The following is a 20026-nucleotide window of genomic DNA, read 5'->3' on the forward strand; positions in this document are numbered from 1 at the left end:
TAGGGACATTGAGGTCAATGGTAAATGGGACAAAATACAACATGGTTTTACAAAAGGTAGATTGTGCCAAACCAACCTGATCTCCTTTTTTGAGAGAGCAACAGATTTTTTAGACAAAGGAAACGCAGTGCATCTAATTTACCTAAATTTCAGTAAGGCATTTGATACCGTGACACACGGGGAATTATTTAGTTAAAATTGGAAAAGATGGGATCAATATGAAAATTGGAAGGTGGATAAGGAATTGGTTAAAAGGGAGACTACAGTGGGTCATACTGAAAGATGAACTGTGAGGCTGGAGGGAGGTTACCAGTGAAGTTCCTCAGGGATCAGTTTTGGGACCAATCTTATTTAATCTTTTTATTACTGACCTCAGCACAAAAAGTGGGAGCGTGCTAATAAAGTCTGCGGATGATACAATGCTGGGAGGTATTGCCAATTTAGAGAAGGACTGGGATATCATACAGGAAGATCTGGATGACCTCGTAAACTGGAGTAATAGTAATAGGATGAAATTTAATAGTGAGAAGCATAAAATCATGCATTTAGGGATTAATAACAAGAATTCTAGTTATAAGCTGGGGACGAATCAATTAGAAGTAATGGAGGAGGAGAAGGACCTTGGAGTATTGGTTGATCACAGGATGACTATGAGCCGCCAATGTGATAAGGCTGTGAAAAAAGCTAATGCGGTCTTCGGATGCATCAGGTGAGGTATTTCCAGTAGAGATAAGGAGCTGTTAGCACCGTTATACAAGGCACTGGTGAGACTTCATCTGGAATACTGTGTGCAGGTCTGGTCTCCCATGTTTAAGAAGGATGAATTTAACTGGAACAGGTACAGAGAAGGGCTACTAGGATGATCCGAGGAATGAAAGGAGACTCAAGGCACTTGGCTTGTTTAGCCTAACCAAAAGAAGGTTGAGGGGAGATATGATTGCTCTCTATAAATATATCAGAGGGATAAACACCAGAGAGGGAGAGGAGTTATTTAAGCTCAATACCAATGTGGACACAAGAACAAATGGATATAAACTGGCCATCTTTGAATGCTTTGACTTGAAATTAGACAAAGGTTTCTAACCATCAGAGGAGTGAAGTTCTAGAACCGCCTTCAGGGAAGCAGTGGGGGCAAAAGACCTATCTGGCTTCAAGATTAAACTCGATAAGTTCATGGGGGAGATTGTATGATGGGATAACATGATTTTAACAATTAATTTATCTTTAACTATTCATGGTAAATTGGCCCAATGGCCTGTGATGGGATTTAGATGGGGTGGGATCTGAGTTACTACAGAGAATTCTTTCCTGGGTATCTAGCTGGTGAATCTTGCCCACATGCTCAGGGTTCAGCAGATTGCCATATTTGGGATCGGGAAGGAATTTTCCTCCAGGGCAGCTTGGAAGAGGCCCTGTGGGTTTTTCAGCTTCCTCTGTAGCATGGGGCACAGGTCACTTGCTGGAGGATTCTCTGCTCCTTGAAGTCTTTAAACCATGATTTGAGGACTTCAATAGCTCAAACATAGGTGAGAGGTTAATTGCAGGAGTGGGTGGGTGAGATTCTGTGGCTTGCATTGTGCAGGAGGTCAGACTAGATGATCATAATGGTCCCTTCTGATCTTAATATCTATGAACCTCAGCTATCCTCTCTCTCTCATAATAAATTAGACTCTAATATCCCCAGTAGATTTGTTAAAGACAGCCTCAACCTTGCCAGCACTTATACATGTCAGTAACTTTAGGCACATAATTATCCCAATGATACTGGGATTCATTGGGACTATCTGCATGGTGAAGTTATTCCTCTGCAGAAGTGTTTGCAGGATTAGGCCCTAAACATGCACCTAGGGAGGTTTTAAATACATTTTATATGAATACTTTTGCTCCATAAAGAACAACTTCACAAACGAGATAGATAACTTTCATTTACATCAAAACAAATCCTCCTTTCAAGTATTTGTCATAGTTTTCCTTGTCATTGTTTCATTACAAATTATTTGTAAAAGTACAAAATTTTCTTTCCCCCCTACTTAATCCTGAATTTGTGACAATCATTTCATGAGAACTGATTAGGATATCAAATACAGGATTACAGGCTTTAACATATTCTCAATCCATGGGTGTCAAAGATCGACACACAGAAAAAGGCACAATAGAGCTCTGATTTTACTGCATAATTGCTTAAAAGAAGAAGGTGGGTGGGGCCATAAAGAGCTTTTACTTAAATACATATTTGCAATACTAAGAAAATGCACAAAACAATCTCTACATTTAAATGTTCTTTCAGCTGCACATTTGTCATACCTCAATCATCTTAAATTGTCAGACATCAGCATAAAACAAACAATGGAATTCAGCTAAAGTTTGAAAACTAAAACCCGCAAAAAGCAAAGAAAAAAGTGAAACAGGAAAAATTATGCTGATAAATAAATTTACACTGAGACATGCATGCCGGTTTTCTGTGGTTGAACTTTAGACGTTCTTGTTGCAAGATTATTATTAGCACAGTGGTTTTTTTACTACACAATCATTTTTTCCATCTATAATTTCACCAAAACTATCTAGTAACAAGAGCAATTTAGCTCTCTTTATGGTAATGCTGTTTTTAGAAATGCCTTTATAAAATAATAGATAAAGTTTTGCCATTAGCTTGCTAAACTAAATACACTCAGATTTTGGTGTTTTGTTTTTTTTTAATCCTAGTGCTGCAGAAGTGCTAACAGGCCACTTCACTCTGACTGGTCTGTTACAATGTGTGTTAACTAATGCATCCGATGAAGTGAGCTGTACCTCACGAAAGCTTATGCTCTAATAAATTTGTTAGTCTCTAAGGTGCCACAAGTATTCCTTTTCTTTTTACTTATTGTAAACAATTTGTTCTAGGTCCTTGTATTTAGCTGTAGCACTGAGTACCTTTTCCAGACCTGAAGAGCTCCCTGCACCTCAAAAGCTTGTCTCTCTCACCAACAGAAGTTGGTCCAAAAAAGTATGAACTCACCCATTTTGTTCCTCTATTAGCCTACCTGACAGAAAAGCAGGGAAGTAAAGCATCACCACTCCTCACCTACCATGACACAGTTTGAGTAAACGTGACCGCCAATAAATCCAACATCACAGTTACAAGCAGACACACACAAAGCAATAATTTTTCAGTTTCTAATAACAATGGAGTTCTTTAACAATATTTCTTGTGCTTATTTTAACATGTTTAAAGGGATTTATTCTACAATATACACATTGACAAATGCTTAAAATGCAATTTGCATATGTTCTGGATTTACATTGTCCCTATTTGTACAACCATAAACTGCAATATCATAGATAATGTTTTTACTTCACAGTACAAGAGACACAGACGAGGTTTTCATCTCAAGGCCAAAAGACCAAAAATATCAAGACACTTGATCACAGCCTTTGATAGGCCGAGAGACTATTTGCACTTGATCTGAGCTCCAAGGAGCCGAGAAGCTGTTACATACAGTGCATTTTAAAACTTCTTTTGGTAAAACACAGGTTTGAGCCAACACATTTACTCTGTGCTGTATATTTGGTAATGTCTGCTTCCTTACTCCTACTGCAACCTGAGACTGAACGTCTACACCGCAATTAAACAGCTCCATAGCCCAAGACACACAAAACCCTGTCAGCTGGCACTGGCCAACCATCCGTGTCTAATTACATTGGAGACATATCCCAAGAGGCTAAAGCCCTAAGCTCTGGCCTGGGACGGAATCAGATAACAGCAGGTCACATGACTGTAGCCCAAAAATGAAGCTTCTACAGGATGGGCTGCCTGTTCACACCCTGGGATAGACCTGCAGGGAACAGGCTGATCACATCAAGGGCAGGACTTCAAAATAATCATGAGGCTATTACGACACCCCTAAGACAGGGATGGCCAACCTGTGTCTCCGGAGCCACATGCAGCTCTTCAGAAGTTAATATGCGGCTCCTTGTATAGGTACCAATTCTGGGGCTGGAGCTACAGGCGCCAACTTTCCAGTGTGCCAGGGGGTGCTCACTGCTCAACCTCTGGCTCTGCCACAGGCCCTGTCCCCACTCCACCTCTTCCCACCCCCTCCCCTGAGCCTGCCATGCCCTCGCTCCTCCCCACCAGAGCCTCCTGCATGCCATGAAACAGCTGATCGGTAAGTGCAGGGAGGAAGGGGGAGACACTGATTGGTGGGGCTGCTGGTGGGTGGAAGACACTGGGAGCGGGTGGTGGGAGCTGCTGGGGGGCTGCTAACATATTACTGTGGCTCTTTGACAATGTACATTGGTAAATTCTGGCTTCTTCTCAGGCTCAGGTTGGCCACCCCTGCCCTAGAAGGAAGGCTATGGAAAACCCTGCACCAGGAGTATAAGTGCTACTATCCCTAGAAAGAGAGAGGAATAATTGGTGCCTGGGAAGGACAAAGAAACTATGTTTATTTTGGGTTACTGAATAATAATCAGACTACCAGAGGGAAAATGTTATTTCAAATACCTGAATGCAAGCAAGTTTGGCTCAGGAAGAAAACAGAGGCCTGGGTGGTTATGTTGTCATGCAGTGAGGGTGGCTCATGCTGACCCACGCTCTGCAACACTGGGGAATGATGGCATTTGTCACTGTAGGTTCAAAGGGGAAAGGTTCTGCTGGCAGGGTGTTTTGATCAAATATCTTGTTGTACAGCAGGGATCACCAATCATTTTTTTGTCAAGGTCCAAATTTATTCATCAAGGTATAGTCAAGTTCCAGACTCCAGAGAAAATTTAAAAAAAAAAAAAAATATGAAAACAAGTACATAAAAAGATTTCAAGGTACATTAAAAAGCATCCCGATTTGACTTGCGGTCTACCCACTGACGACCCCTGTTGTACAGTCATGGAGACCTGGACTCCCAAGTTAGGCTTTCAGGATGTGTTGGGTCACAATAGCATACGGAGACAGGTAGCGGAGAAATCAGGTCACTGTAAAGAATGGGATCATGGATCCACATGCTTGACACATGCTTCGGGATAGCCTAAACCAGAGATGGGCAAACTACGGCCCGCGGGCCAGACAGTCCTGCCCGGCCCTTGAGCTCCCCGCTGGGGAGGCTAGCCCCCGGCCCCTCCCCTACAGCCATGCTGCTGCGCGGGCAGCACTCTGGGCGGTGGAGCTGCGCGCTCCTGCAGGGCAGCACGGCAACATGTTTGGCACTGGCTGGGCGGCACAGCTGCCTGACATGCTCCTTTGAGCGGCATGGTAAGGGGGCGGGGAGCAGGGGGATTGGCTAAGGGGCAGAGAGTTCTGGAGAGCAGTCAAGGGAGAGGGAGCAGGGTGGTTGGATAGGCGTGGGAGTCCCCGGGGGTCTGTCAGGGGGCGGGGGTGTGGATAAGGGTTGGGGCAGTGTGGGAACAGGGGGGGTTCGATGGGTCAGGGGCTCTGAGGGGGGAAGCCAGGGGGTGGAAAGAGGGAGGCGGCCAGGCTGTTTAGGGAGGCACAGCCATCCCTACCCAACCCTCAATACAGTTTTGCAACCCCGATGTGGCCCTCTGGTCAAAAAAAGTTTGCCCACCCCTGGCCTAGACTCTACTCTACATCCCCAGTTCAAGTCAGCGGTAGCAGAAATTGATTACCATTTGTTCTCAATGTGAAATTTTAGGTCTCCGTCCAGCTCGGGGTGGGAGGTGTCCATGTTATTAAAAAAAAGGGAAAAAAACAAACTACTATCACAACAAATGGCAGTAATTGGCACTCCCACTGGCAGCCCCTTAAAAAAGTTTAAGAACCGAATGGCCATGGTGACCTGCCAACGTCCAACTGGAATACTGTGGAAGCATTCCTTGTCCTTTCCAGGGATAACAAGAGGACTTGTCTCCAGGGATGTTAATCCAGCGTCTTTCAAAAGCACCAAATTCACTTGAAAGTTAAAAAAGGAAAGATATTGAAGGCCCCAAAGGATTGGTATTATGTAGCTGTAAAATATTATTATGTATTTTGCTTAAGTATAAAAGTCAAAATCATGAGAACTTCAAGAGAAATGTACTTTCACTTCTACCCTCAACTCCCAAGAGAATGACATGCGTGGATTATGAATCTAAATAGCTCCAATACACCCTGTCTTATAATAATTATGCTACAAAGGTACCTGTGAAGCTCTAGTAAATGTATGTAGTCAGGCATTAGCAGGGTGAAAAGGGGCGGGGGGGGGACCCTGTAAACAATACAGTCTGCAACATAAGCTTCTGAACTGCTTCCCACTAGATTCTAGATAGGCAATACAACACTTAGACACATATTTACATGAAGACAAGTTAGTCAAATGCAATTCTCAATATTAAATTTAAGCAGTCTCACCCCAAACCAGAACGAACACCCTTTATAAAATATTACCAGGAATGCCTTTAGGTGACCTAAATTTAATCCCACATTTTTAAAAAGTGACCTTCACTTTTAATCTTTATTTCATTTGAAACTAAACACATTTTAAACCTGTTAGGTTTCAGAGTAGCAGCCGTGTTAGTCTGTATTCGCAAAAAGAAAAGGAGTACTTGTGGCACCTTAGAGACTAACAAATTTATTAGAGCATAAGCTTTCGTGAGCTACAGCTCACTTCATCGGATGCATTTGGTGGAAAAATTTTGTTTTTTTCCACCAAATGCATCCGATGAAGTGAGCTGTAGCTCACGAAAGCTTATGCTCTAATAAATTTGTTAGTCTCTAAGGTGCCACAAGTACTCCTTTTCTTTTTGCGAATACAGACTAACACGGCTGCTACTCTGAAAACTGTAAGGAGAGCGATCACTTAAGATAAGCCATCACGAGCAGCGGGGGGGGGGGGAGGAGGAAAACCTTTCATGGTGACAAGCAAGGTAGGCTAATTCCAGCAGTTAACAAGAATATCAGAGGAACAGTGCGGGGGGGGGGGGGGAGGAGAAATACCATGGGGAAATAGTTTTACTTTGTGTAATGACTCATCCATTCCCACTCTCCTTTTGCCCCTCCACCCCCACGAACATGATACAGTTCTGTGGTGACCTAGAATCCTATTTTCGACATCTCAGACTCAAGGAATATTTCCAACACACCTCTGACCAACGTATTAACCCACAGAGACTTTCCTGCCAACACTACAAAAAGAAGGATTCTGGGTGGACTCCTCCTGAAGGTCGAAACAGCAGCCTGGATTTCTACATAGAGTGCTTCCGCCGACGTGCACAAGCTGAAATTGTGGAAAAGCAGCATCGCTTACCCCATAACCTCAGCCATGGAGAACACAGTGCCATCCACAGCCTCAGAAACAACTCTGACATCATAATCAAAAAGACTGACAAAGGAGGTGCTGTCGTCATCATGAATAGGTCGGAGTATGAACAAGAGGCTACTAGGCAGCTCTCCAACACCACTTTCTACAAGCCATTACCCTCTGATCCCACTGAGAGTTACCAAAAAAGAAACTACAGCATTTGCTCAAGAAACTCCCTGAAAAAGCACAAGAACAAATCCGCACAGATACACCCCTGGAGCCCCGATCGGGGGTATTCTATCTGCTACCCAAGATCCATAAACCTGGAAATCCTGGACGCCCCATCATCTCAGGCATTGGCACCCTGACAGCAGGATTGTCTGGCTATGTAGACTCCCTCCTCAGGCCCTTTGTTACCAGCACTCCCAGCTATCTTCGAGACACCACTGACTTCCTGAGGAAACTACAGTCCATTGGTGATCTTCCTAAAAACACCATCCTAGCCACTATGGATGTAGAAGCCCTCTACACCAACATTCCACACAAAGATGGACTACAAGCTGTCAGGAACAGTATCCCCAATACTGTCACGGCTAACCTGGTGGCTGAACTTTGTGACTTTGTCCTGACCCATAACTATTTCACATTTGGTGACAATGTATACCTTCAAATCAGCGGCACTGCGATGGGTACCCGCATGGCCCCACAGTATGCCAACATTTTTATGGCTGACTTAGAACAACGCTTCCTCAGCTCTCGTCCCCTAATGCCCCTACTCTACTTGCGCTACATTGATGGCATCTTCATCATCTGGACCCATGGAAAAGAAGCTCTTGAGGAATTCCACCATGATTTCAACAATTTCCATCCCACCATCAACCTCAGCCTGGACCAGTCCACACAAGAGATCCACTTCCTGGACACTACGGTGCTAATAAGCGATGGTTACATAAACACCACCCTATATCGGAAACCTACTGACCGCTATTCCTACCTACATGCCTCTAGCTTTCATCCAGATCATACCACTCGATCCATTGTCTACAGCCAAGCGCTACGATATAACCGCATTTGCTCCAAACCCTCAGACAGAGACAAACACCTACAGGATCTCTATCATGCATTCCTACAACTACAATACCCACCTGCTGAAGTGAAGGAACAGATTGACAGAGCCAGAAGAGTACCCAGAAGTCACCTACTACAGGACAGACCCAACAAAGAAAACAACAGAACGCCACTAGCCATCACCTTCAGCCTCCAACTAAAACCTCTCCAATGCATCATCAAGGATCTACAACCTATCCTGAAGGACGACCCATCACTCTCACAGATCTGGAGACAGACCAGTCCTTGCTTACAGACAGCCCCCCAATCTGAAGCAAATACTCACCAGCAACCACACACCACACAACAGAACCACTAACCCAGGAACCTATCCTTGCAACAAAGCCCGTTGCCAACTCTGTCCACATATCTATTCAGGGGATACCATCATAGGGCCTAATCACATCAGCCACACTATCAGAGGCTCGTTCACCTGCGCATCTACCAATGTGATATATGCCATCATGCGCCAGCAATGCCCCTCTGCCATGTACATTGGCCAAACTGGACAGTCTCTACGTAAAAGAATGAATGGACATAAATCAGACGTCAAGAATTATAACATTCAAAAACCAGTTGGAGAACACTTCAATCTCTCTGGTCACTCGATCACAGACCTAAGAGTGGCTATCCTTCAACAAAAAAGCTTCAAAAACAGACTCCAACGAGAGACTGCTGAATTGGAATTAATTTGCAAACTGGATACAATTAATTTAGGCTTGAATAGAGACTGGGAATGGATGAGTCATTACACAAAGTAAAACTATTTCCCCATGGTATTTCTCCCTCCCACCCCACCCCCCACTGTTCCTCTGATATTCTTGTTAACTGCTGGAATTAGCCTACCTTGTTTGTCACCATGAAAGGTTTTCCTCCTTTCCCCCCCCTGCTGCTGGTGATGGCTTATCTTAAGTGATCACTCTCCTTACAGTGTGTATGATAAACCCATTGTTTCATGCTCTCTCTCTCTCTGTGTGTGTGTGTGTGTGTGAGAATCTCTCCTCTGTTTTTTCCACCAAATGCATCCGATGAAGCGAGCTGTAACTCACGAAAGCTTATGCTCTAATAAATCTGTTAGTCTCTAAGGTGCCACAAGTACTCCTTTTCTTTTTTTAAACCTGTTAGTTATTTTTCACCACTTATACGGTTTGCTTATTTCTGCATTTCATTCATCTTGAAGAATGAAAATGGACTGAAGGCTTTTCCTTTGACTAGAAATTTGTCTCTAGTCTTTCTGGGTCTGATGCCTTGGCACAACGTTGTTATTTGGGTTCAGAGGAAAGACAAATTAAAAAACGAACCTCCATTTTCATACATATATGTTAATGATCTCCCTATACAATTTATGCCGTTGTCTATTCATCCTCACAAAATCAGGTGCAACAACTATTCAGAGCATAGGCTTGCTAAAATTCACCATGGTGGCATTTAGTATTACAATCCCTGATGTCTTTTCTTGCCCGTCTGATATGTCGTCACACTGTAAAATTTCCATTGTAACTGCTGCGTATTGTGAGATATTTGGAAGAAGATGAAATTATTATAATTATGCAAAGGATTTCCATAGTTCCACAGGAGTCAATGGAACTCTACCTGTGAGACTAAGTTTGTGCATGTGGTAATCCTTTGTAGTGAGAATTGTTCAACCCCATAGTTCTGTCATATACCTCCAGAATCATATGTCACTTCTACATCATCTTACACAAACAGGAAAAAAAAAAAAATCACAGAGTTCATAATCTATTAATTTTAAAGATGGCATCACCTAAAGGATATCAGTCATAGCCTTACAGATGTAGTGGTTCCACCTATACCATTCCTTCCAACATTTATCTTATACAAAAATCCAACTTGTCCTTGACTAAACAGTAAGGAACAATCCTGCAAAGGCAGGGGATGAACATGATGTCAAAACAGGTCTTTTCTACCTTTTATTTCCAGGAGTCTATGATTTTTTACTGCAAATACTGTTATTGCATCTCAAGAGTTATAACTTCTCCCACGGAGGGGAGGGGGGGAAGGGGAAAAAAAAAAAAAAAAAAGAAGGTCTGTGCTGTACTAGGGCCGTTGTATAGCCAACATTGTAGTGTTTTGGCCTTTTTTTTTTTTGGTTTTGTTTTTTTAAATAAGGCAATTGTACCTGAAGGCTTCCAAGCACCTTGAAATAGTTTATCTAAAGAAGAAGAATTTCTCATGGCAACATGAGTTAATAGTAAAACAAATTCTGCACCTAGTATAAAAGAGCCCCAACTCAATACACATAAATAACCAACCTATCCACCCACACACAAACAAACTAAAAAGAGGAAATATTTGGAGCCTGGAAGGAAGCCAGAAATAAACTCAGACATATATATCGAAAGGAAGAGAATTAAAGTCACAGCTCCACAGTGATAAAGGCACTGCCCCCAACCTTTCAAGATTGCATTGGGAGAGATTTCAGAGTAGCAGCCATGTTAGTCTGTATTCGCAAAAAGAAAAGAAGTACTTGTGGCACCTTAGAGACTAACAAATTTATTTGAGCATAAGCTTTGGTGAGCTACAGCTCACTTCATCTGATGAAGTGAGCTGTAGCTCACCAAAGCTTATGCTCAAATAAATTGGTTAGTCTCTAAGGTGCCACAAGTACTCCTTTTCACTGGGAGAGAGTCACCACCTATACTTCTGCAAATCAATAGCACATGCTGCAATGAATACTAGCACAAGAGACTATCCTCCAAATATATTGGTCCCACTGATTCAATCCATTTGCACAACACAAAGTTCAGATAGAAGAAAGTGTCCAAAGGAAGTTGTGATGAAGGTCTTCTGTACAGAAGCATGAGAGTAAGATACCACTACTTTGAAAACTTACCCCAAAATGGTAAATTCTGCTCTAATTGGATTCTTCCTCTCCTTTCCTCTGTGTCTGGCTTAGAGCCTCAAGCAGAGAAACACAAAACAAATTCTTAGTTTCATTCTTACTGACTTACTTACATTCATACTCATACTTAAATATAAGTTTAGAATCCTCTATTGAAAATTCCAACAACAAATGTAGTTTTATTCCTTTATATTAATCAACTATACGTTCAAAATGGAACTTGTTTTCTTCAGGAAAAACAAAAACAGAAAGCAAAGGATAATTAGCTTGCCGAGCAGTCTTTTTTTTTTAATTTCCATTTTATACATTGAACTGTCTTCACAACAAATCAATCTAATAGTGGTATTAATACTGTATAATCAATTACTTAAATGTATAACATATGTAATAAAGATACTAAGGAACCAACAATAGGAAACATTAAAAATGAATACATTTAAGTATCATCCATAAATTAAGTCAGCAGTCAGTTGTGGTGCTGCCACTAAGTCACTGACAAAAACTAATAAGCCACTTCTTCAAAATACTACTCTTTACAAATAAGTTATCACAATATGCAATACGATGAAACAAACTAGAATAGATGTACTGAACTGGAGGCATATATGACATTATATATCCCTTGCATAATTTAAACATGCATTTAAAGAAACTGCACTTAAAAGCCAACAAGTATTAAAGCTTTCTTTTTATGATGTCCGCCTTGCTATTAAGAGGGAGGGAGGGAAATAAAATATGGAAGTATCTGTCCTGTATGTCAAAAATTGAAGCATTTTTGCCCATTTAATTCTTTTGCACTTGATCATAAGGCAGTGGTGCCCAAACTTCTCCTGTTGCACAACTCCTTACCAGTAATGGAATCTGTCCATGCCCCCAGTCCATTAAAGCAGTTGGCTCAGCAGAGGAGTGTGGGCTGAAGGTGGAGCTGGGGACAGAACAGTGGGGGGGGAACGTGGCAGCGCAAGGGAGGGGCAGGGTGGGGAAGCTGGGGCTAGAGGTAGATCTGGCCTGGGAGCAGAGAGGGCAGAGCTAGACGAACAAGAGCAGGGGATGGAGTGGAGCTGTGGGGCTGCAGCTGGACTGGGGGCAGAGTGAAGCTCCCTCCCCACTGCCCATGGGGGTTGGCCCAGGCCCCCCCACAAATGTTCCCGCACACCCCACAGGGGGGCATGCTCCACAGTTTGGGGACCACTGTCCTAAGGTAACAAATTTAATGATTTTTCCTCGAGGCCTTGAAGAGCAGGGGTATTGATTTTTATTTCTAAGAACTAAATGGCAATTAAGAGGCATTGTAGCCCACTGCCTCAAGAATTAATCTATATTTAATGAGGGTTTTTATATTAGAAATCTTATCAGAATGCAGCAATTTAATGGCAACACTCCATCAAGTACACAAAAGGACCTGAAAGGCTCCACTGGCCAATTAAGCAGATAACCTTCCAAGTGTGGACACTGTTGTATTTCTCAGTCTGCAGATAACTTCAGCCCCTCTGGAGATGCCATAGCTTTCAGAAGCAGTTACTGAGCAAAATTAACAAGGTCACAGTCAGTTTCACTACCGTTATTCAGAACTTTGCGGGCAGCAATAAAATCAACAAGAATCAAGTAAAGTCAAGAGCACAAAATCACAGGCAGATACAGGGAGCTTTATGGGAGGCTGCCAGGTTGGGAGGGGGGATGCTGGAGGAGTGACAAAGAACCTGTCCACCACCAAGCAGCAGCCAGAAAGCTGGGGCAAAGATAATAGAGTGGCTAACAACTATTGGGATGCTCTGGGGGTATGCAGAAAGGAAAGAATACATGTTCTCTCCTCTTTAGCAGCCTGAGCAGGGCTGTCAAAGCTTTATAGATATAAGCAACACCTACATGCCCAAGTCTTTATATAAAGAGGGAGCCCTGTGAAAGGTTCAAGAACAGGATCCCCCTAGGAATAGCAGTACCCTCTCCACTAACAAGGGATAGGGTAGGATGGGCTTTTCAAGAGGGCATCATCCCTGCACCTCTCCAGTGAACCCCTACAAGTCTCTGGCTGTTTAACATTTGTAAAAGTTTAATAAAGGCAGAAAAAGGGAAGAGAAAATTTGGTGGCTAACAAACAAGCAGACAGCAGTCCAAGTAACCTCTTCTGATTTCCTGGCACTTGAACCTAAATACCTTAAGGTTCCATTTCCCATCTGTGATTTAGCAGACACATCGTCTTTGAAATTCAACTGATTTGCAGTATTTAGAGGCTTATTTTTTGCTTTAATACAAAGAGGGAGTAAATGGAGCTTGGCAGCTCTTCTGACCTCAAGCATCAGTGCAGTTATGCATAGTTTTCTGCCCCGTTTCACGGATTCTAAAAACCTGGCTTTATACAGCAACTTTACACAATTCCAGTTGCACTTGTAGCCTGCAAATAAAGGGTGTACAAGTCTGCTAACAGTACCTGCAAGTCACCTGGAATAAATTGACAAGGATGAAAATAGTCTAGTGTAGCATACAACTTACCAGTGCTGCACCACTAGATCACACACAGTAAATTAAAACCAGCAAGCGTGGGTTTTCACCAGTTTCCTGCTTTCTGCATCTTCATTTGCTATCAGCAAAATCTAACTGGTCTCAACCGCTGCTGCATTTTCAAGTACAGTTTGTTACATTGAAAGCATGGTTTGACTAGGAATTCAATGTTTTTCTTAACTTCCATCTGCTTCCGAATGACATTTCTCAACACCAAAAGAAGAACAAATTTAGCACACATTGCCTGTATTACCCAGAAGTTCAGTGTCCACACACATTTCATCTTTTGCAGACTCAGCACGAACATTAACAACATTTTACAGATTAAAGATAGAAGTTCAATCAACTTCCCTTGCCACAGAATTCTCCTCCTCTTTTCCTGTATCTCCTTAAAAAAAAAAAAAAATCCGTATCTGGAGGATATGGGGTATTAGAGCAGATACAGGGAGGAGAAGATTCTCCTTGTTTGTATTTATACCTCTCCACCTGCGAAATCTGAGAGGCAAGAATCATAAAAGGATAAGAGATATTTCTTAAACACTATTAAAAATATCAGTTTACTGAATCATTGTTTATAGTAACAGAAGTGAGTTGACAGCAGAATCTAAAATTAGATCTTGAATGAGGAACAAAATATTTTCACACATATTTAGACAAACTTTTCCCACGTCATCTTTCACTAGACCAGATGTACATCTTGACAATAGACAAAAACATGGAAGTGGGAAAACAATATCTTAAGTACCTGCATAGTTGCTCCATTGAACTGAAGGTCATTTATTACAAATATGCCCCTCTACTCTCCCTATAAAACTTACACTTACAGCATTTGTTTTTGATGGCTGTTTTGTATGTTTTCAGTACATTTGGCTTGCAGATTCAAGAGCAGGAAGTACTCTTCCTGTAACTTCGTAGTGAAAGTCCCTTGATGAATAAGGCTACTGAAGTTGTAAATATAACACCATCACCCGCTTTCCTTTCCCCTTTCTTTCTCACATCTGTCTTTTTATTCTCTGTCTCTTCATTAGAATATTCTCTTGTAATTTGTATTTTTAGTCTTTTCTTCTCTCACTCTATGGAGATGAAAACTTCATTCTGGTTACAGGTACTTCAAAAAGTACTTCCAGTGCCACCTGCTCTTAGCCCCATATTCTGTTTTTAATTTCCTTCTCCACTCTCCCCCAAACCATGATTTAATACATTTCATTCTCTTTACCTCCTAAGCATCCCTATTCTCTCTTGACAATCTTCTACCCCCTTCCAACTGCACTTCTGGAATCCACACATATTACTTAATTTTTATATGATTTAAGCAACTTTGATTGCCGAATCCCCCAAGGTTTAGGTATCTATAAAGTTCCTGATGAGTCTGGGATGCTCTCATAACCATATTAAAGAGCACATTTTCCATCATAATCCAGATTTTATCCCTCCAACCCAATCTACATGTTTATCTCAGGACTGGTCTAAAATGTAATAACCAGAACTGCTCATCCTCCTCTTGCTCTAGACCCGCGTTTCTCATATGCAGCCACCATGAATGGATGAGGCATGAGGCCACCAGGGACTTCTCTTGCAGTCACAGACTCCTAGGCAGCGATGGGGGATGGCAAAGCTGCGGCCCCCACCCCAGGGCTGCCAGCAGTGGTTGGACCCTGCCCACCTTTGGACACACAAAAGCTGGAGGAGCAGGCTACCAGTGAGTTCCCCACCTTGCCAGGGCTAGTGGGGTGAGGATTCAGCCCTTGGGTGGTAGATGGCAGGCTCCAACCACGGGGCTTCAGGCCCCAAGGTCCCTCACCCCTGCTGCCTCCATATCCACTTCCCCATACAGGGCTTGCTGGAGCTGAATAAGTCTGCTGTGAAAAGTGATATCTGTATGTTTGTTAACATCATTTTTCACAGCAAACTTAGTAACTAGCATGTCTTTAAAAAAAAAAAAAGCAACCAAAAAAAGCAAGACAAGAAAAAAAGGACAAGAACGTACAAAACACCTTATTTCTGTTTCTAGTCTGTTTAAGTCCAGTAAAGAATAGATACAACTGTACATTATTTTTATTATTGAGTCTGGGAAAAAATCCTGTATGTATGTAGGTGCATATTTATTTGTTTTTCCGAAAGTTAATTAAGTATTTTAGGAAAAATTGTCAGAGCAGCCACCAGCAAGAGATGGCGGCCGCACTATGAGGCCACCAAAAAAAAAAAATTGTTCAGAACCCCTGCTCTAGACTTGTATAAATATTTATTTTTGGATGCCTCTCCATTAAAAAAAAAAGCTTCCTTGCATATATGTATTCTGATGACATGCAATCTCCTTTGTACAGCAGACATATTTCTATTGTTGTGACCTTACAATAACTATTTTTTTCTTTAGTGCTTTTTTTGTTTGTTTGTTATAAACTAGTTTGTCAGTATTATGGCACGTACTGATCAAGGAGGTTTATGGTTAACAAAGCCAAGATTTTCAGATTGTAGGTATGCCTACAATCTCCAACCCTCCTATAAAGTCCAGTGCAGCAAATTCCTCACTGTAACCATCTCCCAGTTTGCAGGCACAAGTAGGGTAGCTCCAATGCCCTTATACCAATGCTTGAATTAAACAGGGGCTGTGACTTTTCTGCAATCCTGTCACATGTTTTATGGCCACCCAATCCATGTAATCACAGACTCAGTGCCCATACTACTACCCTTCCCATACCTAAACCATGAAAACCTTCCATGATGGGCAATGTGCAACTGGCACTGAACCCACTTTCAGTGCCTGCAGGGAGTGAAATCCTGTTTGCCTGCTCCTCATCCTTCTTTGGCACAAAAGAATAGCTGCAGTTCCCTGTACTAGAGGCCTGTCACAGCCCCTCCACTCACAGGTGAAATGTAACCTTTACGCAAGTATTTGAACATATATGTAAAACGTTTCACTGTGAAGAGCTACTACTATTTTCACCTCTGAGAGCAACTGTTTTCACATTCTGAAGTAGGGTAGGATGCCACATACCAGAAACATCAAGACACACTGAAAAAGTAGTGATCATTTTGAACACAGCTCCCAAAAGCAAGTTACACCTATTTGATATTGTTGTGAACATCCTTGGGAATCCTAAGGAATTCAAGAGAGGCGCAATGAACATGAGTGAGTATATTATATACTAGTATTAATTTTATTTGCAATGGTTATCATGCTTGACAAGCTTTCCCAACATGACAATGTCCGTGCTGAATTGTAGTTCTATCAAGTTTAAGGAGTATTATGGATAAAACAAATTGAAGCAGCAGGTGAGGTTATGCACTTTTGAGATTCTCACACAGCATTTTTAAGAATGTATGTCAAAACCTTTTTCCTATTACAGTTGTATCCAATTGGAATAGGGAAGGTTCCACAAAGGAAAAAGCAAATTTTACCCTGTGTTCTGGTTGACTATGAGAAAGAGCAAATGTGTAATCTGGTTTTCAGTTCTTTAGAAAACAGCTTTATATGCTGATTAAGCAAAAACTGCAGTTTTATTGATACTGCATGTAATGTATATGTTTATATTGGCCTTAAATTTTTTTATTGAGAAAAATGGTATAATTTTGAGATCATTTGACTACATTTACGTTTGCGATCATTTAGAAAGTACAGGAGGTAACAAAACAGATACAGTAGAACGTCAGTTACGAACACCTCAGGAATGGAAGTTGTTCATAACTTTGAAATGTTCGTAACTCTGAACAAAACATTATGGTTGTTCTTTCAAAAGTTTGCAACTGAACATTGACTTAATACAGCTTTAAAAACTACTATGAAGAAGAAAAACGCTGCTTTCCCTTTATTTTTGTAGAGGTTTACATTTAACATTGCACTGCTTTTGGCGGGGTGGGGGAGTCTCTGCCACTGCCTGATTGCTTACTTCCAGTTCCAAATGAGGTGGGTGGTTGACTGGTCAGTTTGTAACTCTGGTGTTCATAATACTGAGGTCCTACTGTATTATAGGAGAATCTGGCAAGCAACCCCTACACTTAGGTTGCCTAACACTTTCCATTATAGAAGTCTTGCAACCTTTTTTTGGGGGGGGGGGGGGGAACTAACATTACCATTGTCTGCAACAGACCTCAAACATTTTTTTCTTTTTTTTTTTGGGAGGGGGGATTTGAGAAGCTTTCAAAGAAGTTTAATAAAAAAAAAAAACTTCCACAAAATAGTTTCTTCCTCCTTTAACCAAATGTAGAACTTCCTACCCACTACTCAAAAAATGACACTTTGACAAGGACTACAAGGAACAATATTCAATCCTGCATCAGTAACAGATACTTTATATGTTTGAAGTCCAACATGCAATGGCTCTGCACAGCTAGAAACAGTACCTTTATACCATTGGAAAGGGGACATTCTCTCAGACCCTTAAGGGCTGCAATATCAGTCTTGAAAATCCCAATATTGGTGTCTAGAAAAGCTAATTTAGTAATTTATTCTGGTTATTATGCCTCCCTTTGACTCCTACAGAGATAGGTTCATAGTAACTGTTGCCTCAAAGCTACATCAAGATCTGCAAACAAGGACCCCTGAACCAAGTAGACTCAGTATAGGCATATGGGTTCCCACTTGCAAGTCCCAGTACAAGATCAGGGTAGATGCTCTTACAGGAGGAGGGGAATAAAGAGCCTCCACACAAAATATTAAAGACCACTTGAAAACATTCCTAAAAATAATATTTCTGCACCATATTTGGCACATTCTAGAAACGTGAACAGGAGTTGTGGTATAAAGTTTATAAAGACATTTGTTTGGAAAAAATCTGCATAACTCACTCATAGCTTCACTATTTGTGAATAACGCATCTATCCCAAGCTTATGCTGATAAAGCAGGGGTGGGCAAACTTTCTGGCCTGAGGGCCACATGTGGGTGGGGAAATTGTATGCGGGGCCATGAATGTAGGGCTGGGGCAGGGGCCTGGGTTACTGGAGGGAGTGCGGGGTGTGGAAGGGGGTGCAGTGAAGTGTGCAGGAGGGGGCTCAGGGAAGGGGGTTGGGGTGCAGAAGAGGTGCAGGGTGCAGCAAGAGGCTATGGGCAAGGGGTTGGGGTGCAGAAGGGGTGCGGCAGGGGGGCTCAAGGCAGGGGGTTGGGGAATAGGAGGCATACAGGGTGTGGTCTCCGGCCTGGCAGCACTTACCCCGAGCAGCTCCAGGGTGGCAATGGCATGCAGTGGGGCTAAGGCAGGCTCTGACCCCACGCCGCTCCCAGAAGTGGCCAACATATCCAGCAGTGGCTCTTGGGGGTGGGCTGCGGCAGGTGGCTCCGCCGCGCGCTGCCCTCACGGGGGGGGGGGGGGGAAATACCACCCCCAAAGCTCCCATTGGCCATGGTTCCCTATTCCTGGCCAACGATAGCTGTAGGGGGTTGGTGCCTGCTGGCATGGGCAGTGCACAGAGCGCTCTGCTCCCCCAGGGGCTGCAGGGATGTGGTGCTGGCCGCTTCCGGGAGAGTTGTGGGGCCAGGGCAGGCAGGGAGCCTGCCTTAGCTCTGCTGTGCCATGGGGCTGGCAATCCTGCGGGCCAGATTGAAAGCCCTGATGGATCACATCCAGCCCGTAGTTTGCCCTCTCCTGTGATAAAGCCTTTACATCACACCATAATGCACTCTAGATATCTATAAATAGATACAGTATACGAGAGAGAAGATATTACAAACAGTGTGAGTCATACAAGGAACTGAGTTTTGGAGGACGGCTGTGTCCTAAAAGTTAATTTTGTTTTCAGACCATGGGGTTGCAATAACCACTGCAGATCAGGAAAAAGGTTTGTCTATTTATTTATTTTAATGATATCGTACCTACACTAGATATCCACATAAATGCATTCTCTACTTTGTAATGCAACATGATTTAAAAAAAAAAATAGCATGATATAAAAAACTGCTTTTCAGTCAAACAATACAAGCTAGTAAGTACAATATACAAGAACTGTTTCACTTTGTACTCACTCTTACAAAGTTGTCAGGGAACAAACCTCTTCTGCCTTTGAGCTGTCCTTCCCACCAGCCTCCAGTCTCTTTCTTGATATTGGTGATTATGTCACCTACATTGATTGTCAGCTCATCATCATGTTGAGCCTTGTAGTCAAATTCCACTATCGCCTCCACTAAAAAAGAAACAGCCACATGTTGCAGAGAGTTAGAGACAGTATTTATTTGCAGTCAGGTTGATTAAAGTTTTCATGGCTTCAGAGATAAAAAGAAAAAACCAACCAACCAACCCGATAACAGCTGCTCAGCAACAGGAATAGCATCAGATTAACCTTGAAGACTTCGTACAACAGCATCATATTAGGGACGAGTGCTGGGGGGGGAGATCCTTTGAGAAACCTTTTATG

At 42.4% G+C, this 20026-nt stretch overlaps 1 protein-coding gene across 2 annotated transcripts in view; it reads right to left on the minus strand.

Annotated features, from left to right (window-relative positions):
- Positions 1-20026, minus strand: part of SH3KBP1 (SH3 domain containing kinase binding protein 1) — a 368642-nt gene that overhangs the window by 302620 nt on the left and 45996 nt on the right. For both annotated transcript variants that reach the window (XM_038386662.2, XM_038386663.2), the window contains exon 2: positions 19638-19795. In XM_038386662.2, the coding sequence (XP_038242590.1) occupies positions 19638-19795 (158 nt within the window). The remainder of the gene's footprint in view (positions 1-19637; positions 19796-20026) is intronic.

The sequence above is a fragment of the Dermochelys coriacea genome, chromosome 1 (assembly GCF_009764565.3).
Source record: "Dermochelys coriacea isolate rDerCor1 chromosome 1, rDerCor1.pri.v4, whole genome shotgun sequence".
NCBI classification, from domain to species: domain Eukaryota; kingdom Metazoa; phylum Chordata; order Testudines; family Dermochelyidae; genus Dermochelys; species Dermochelys coriacea.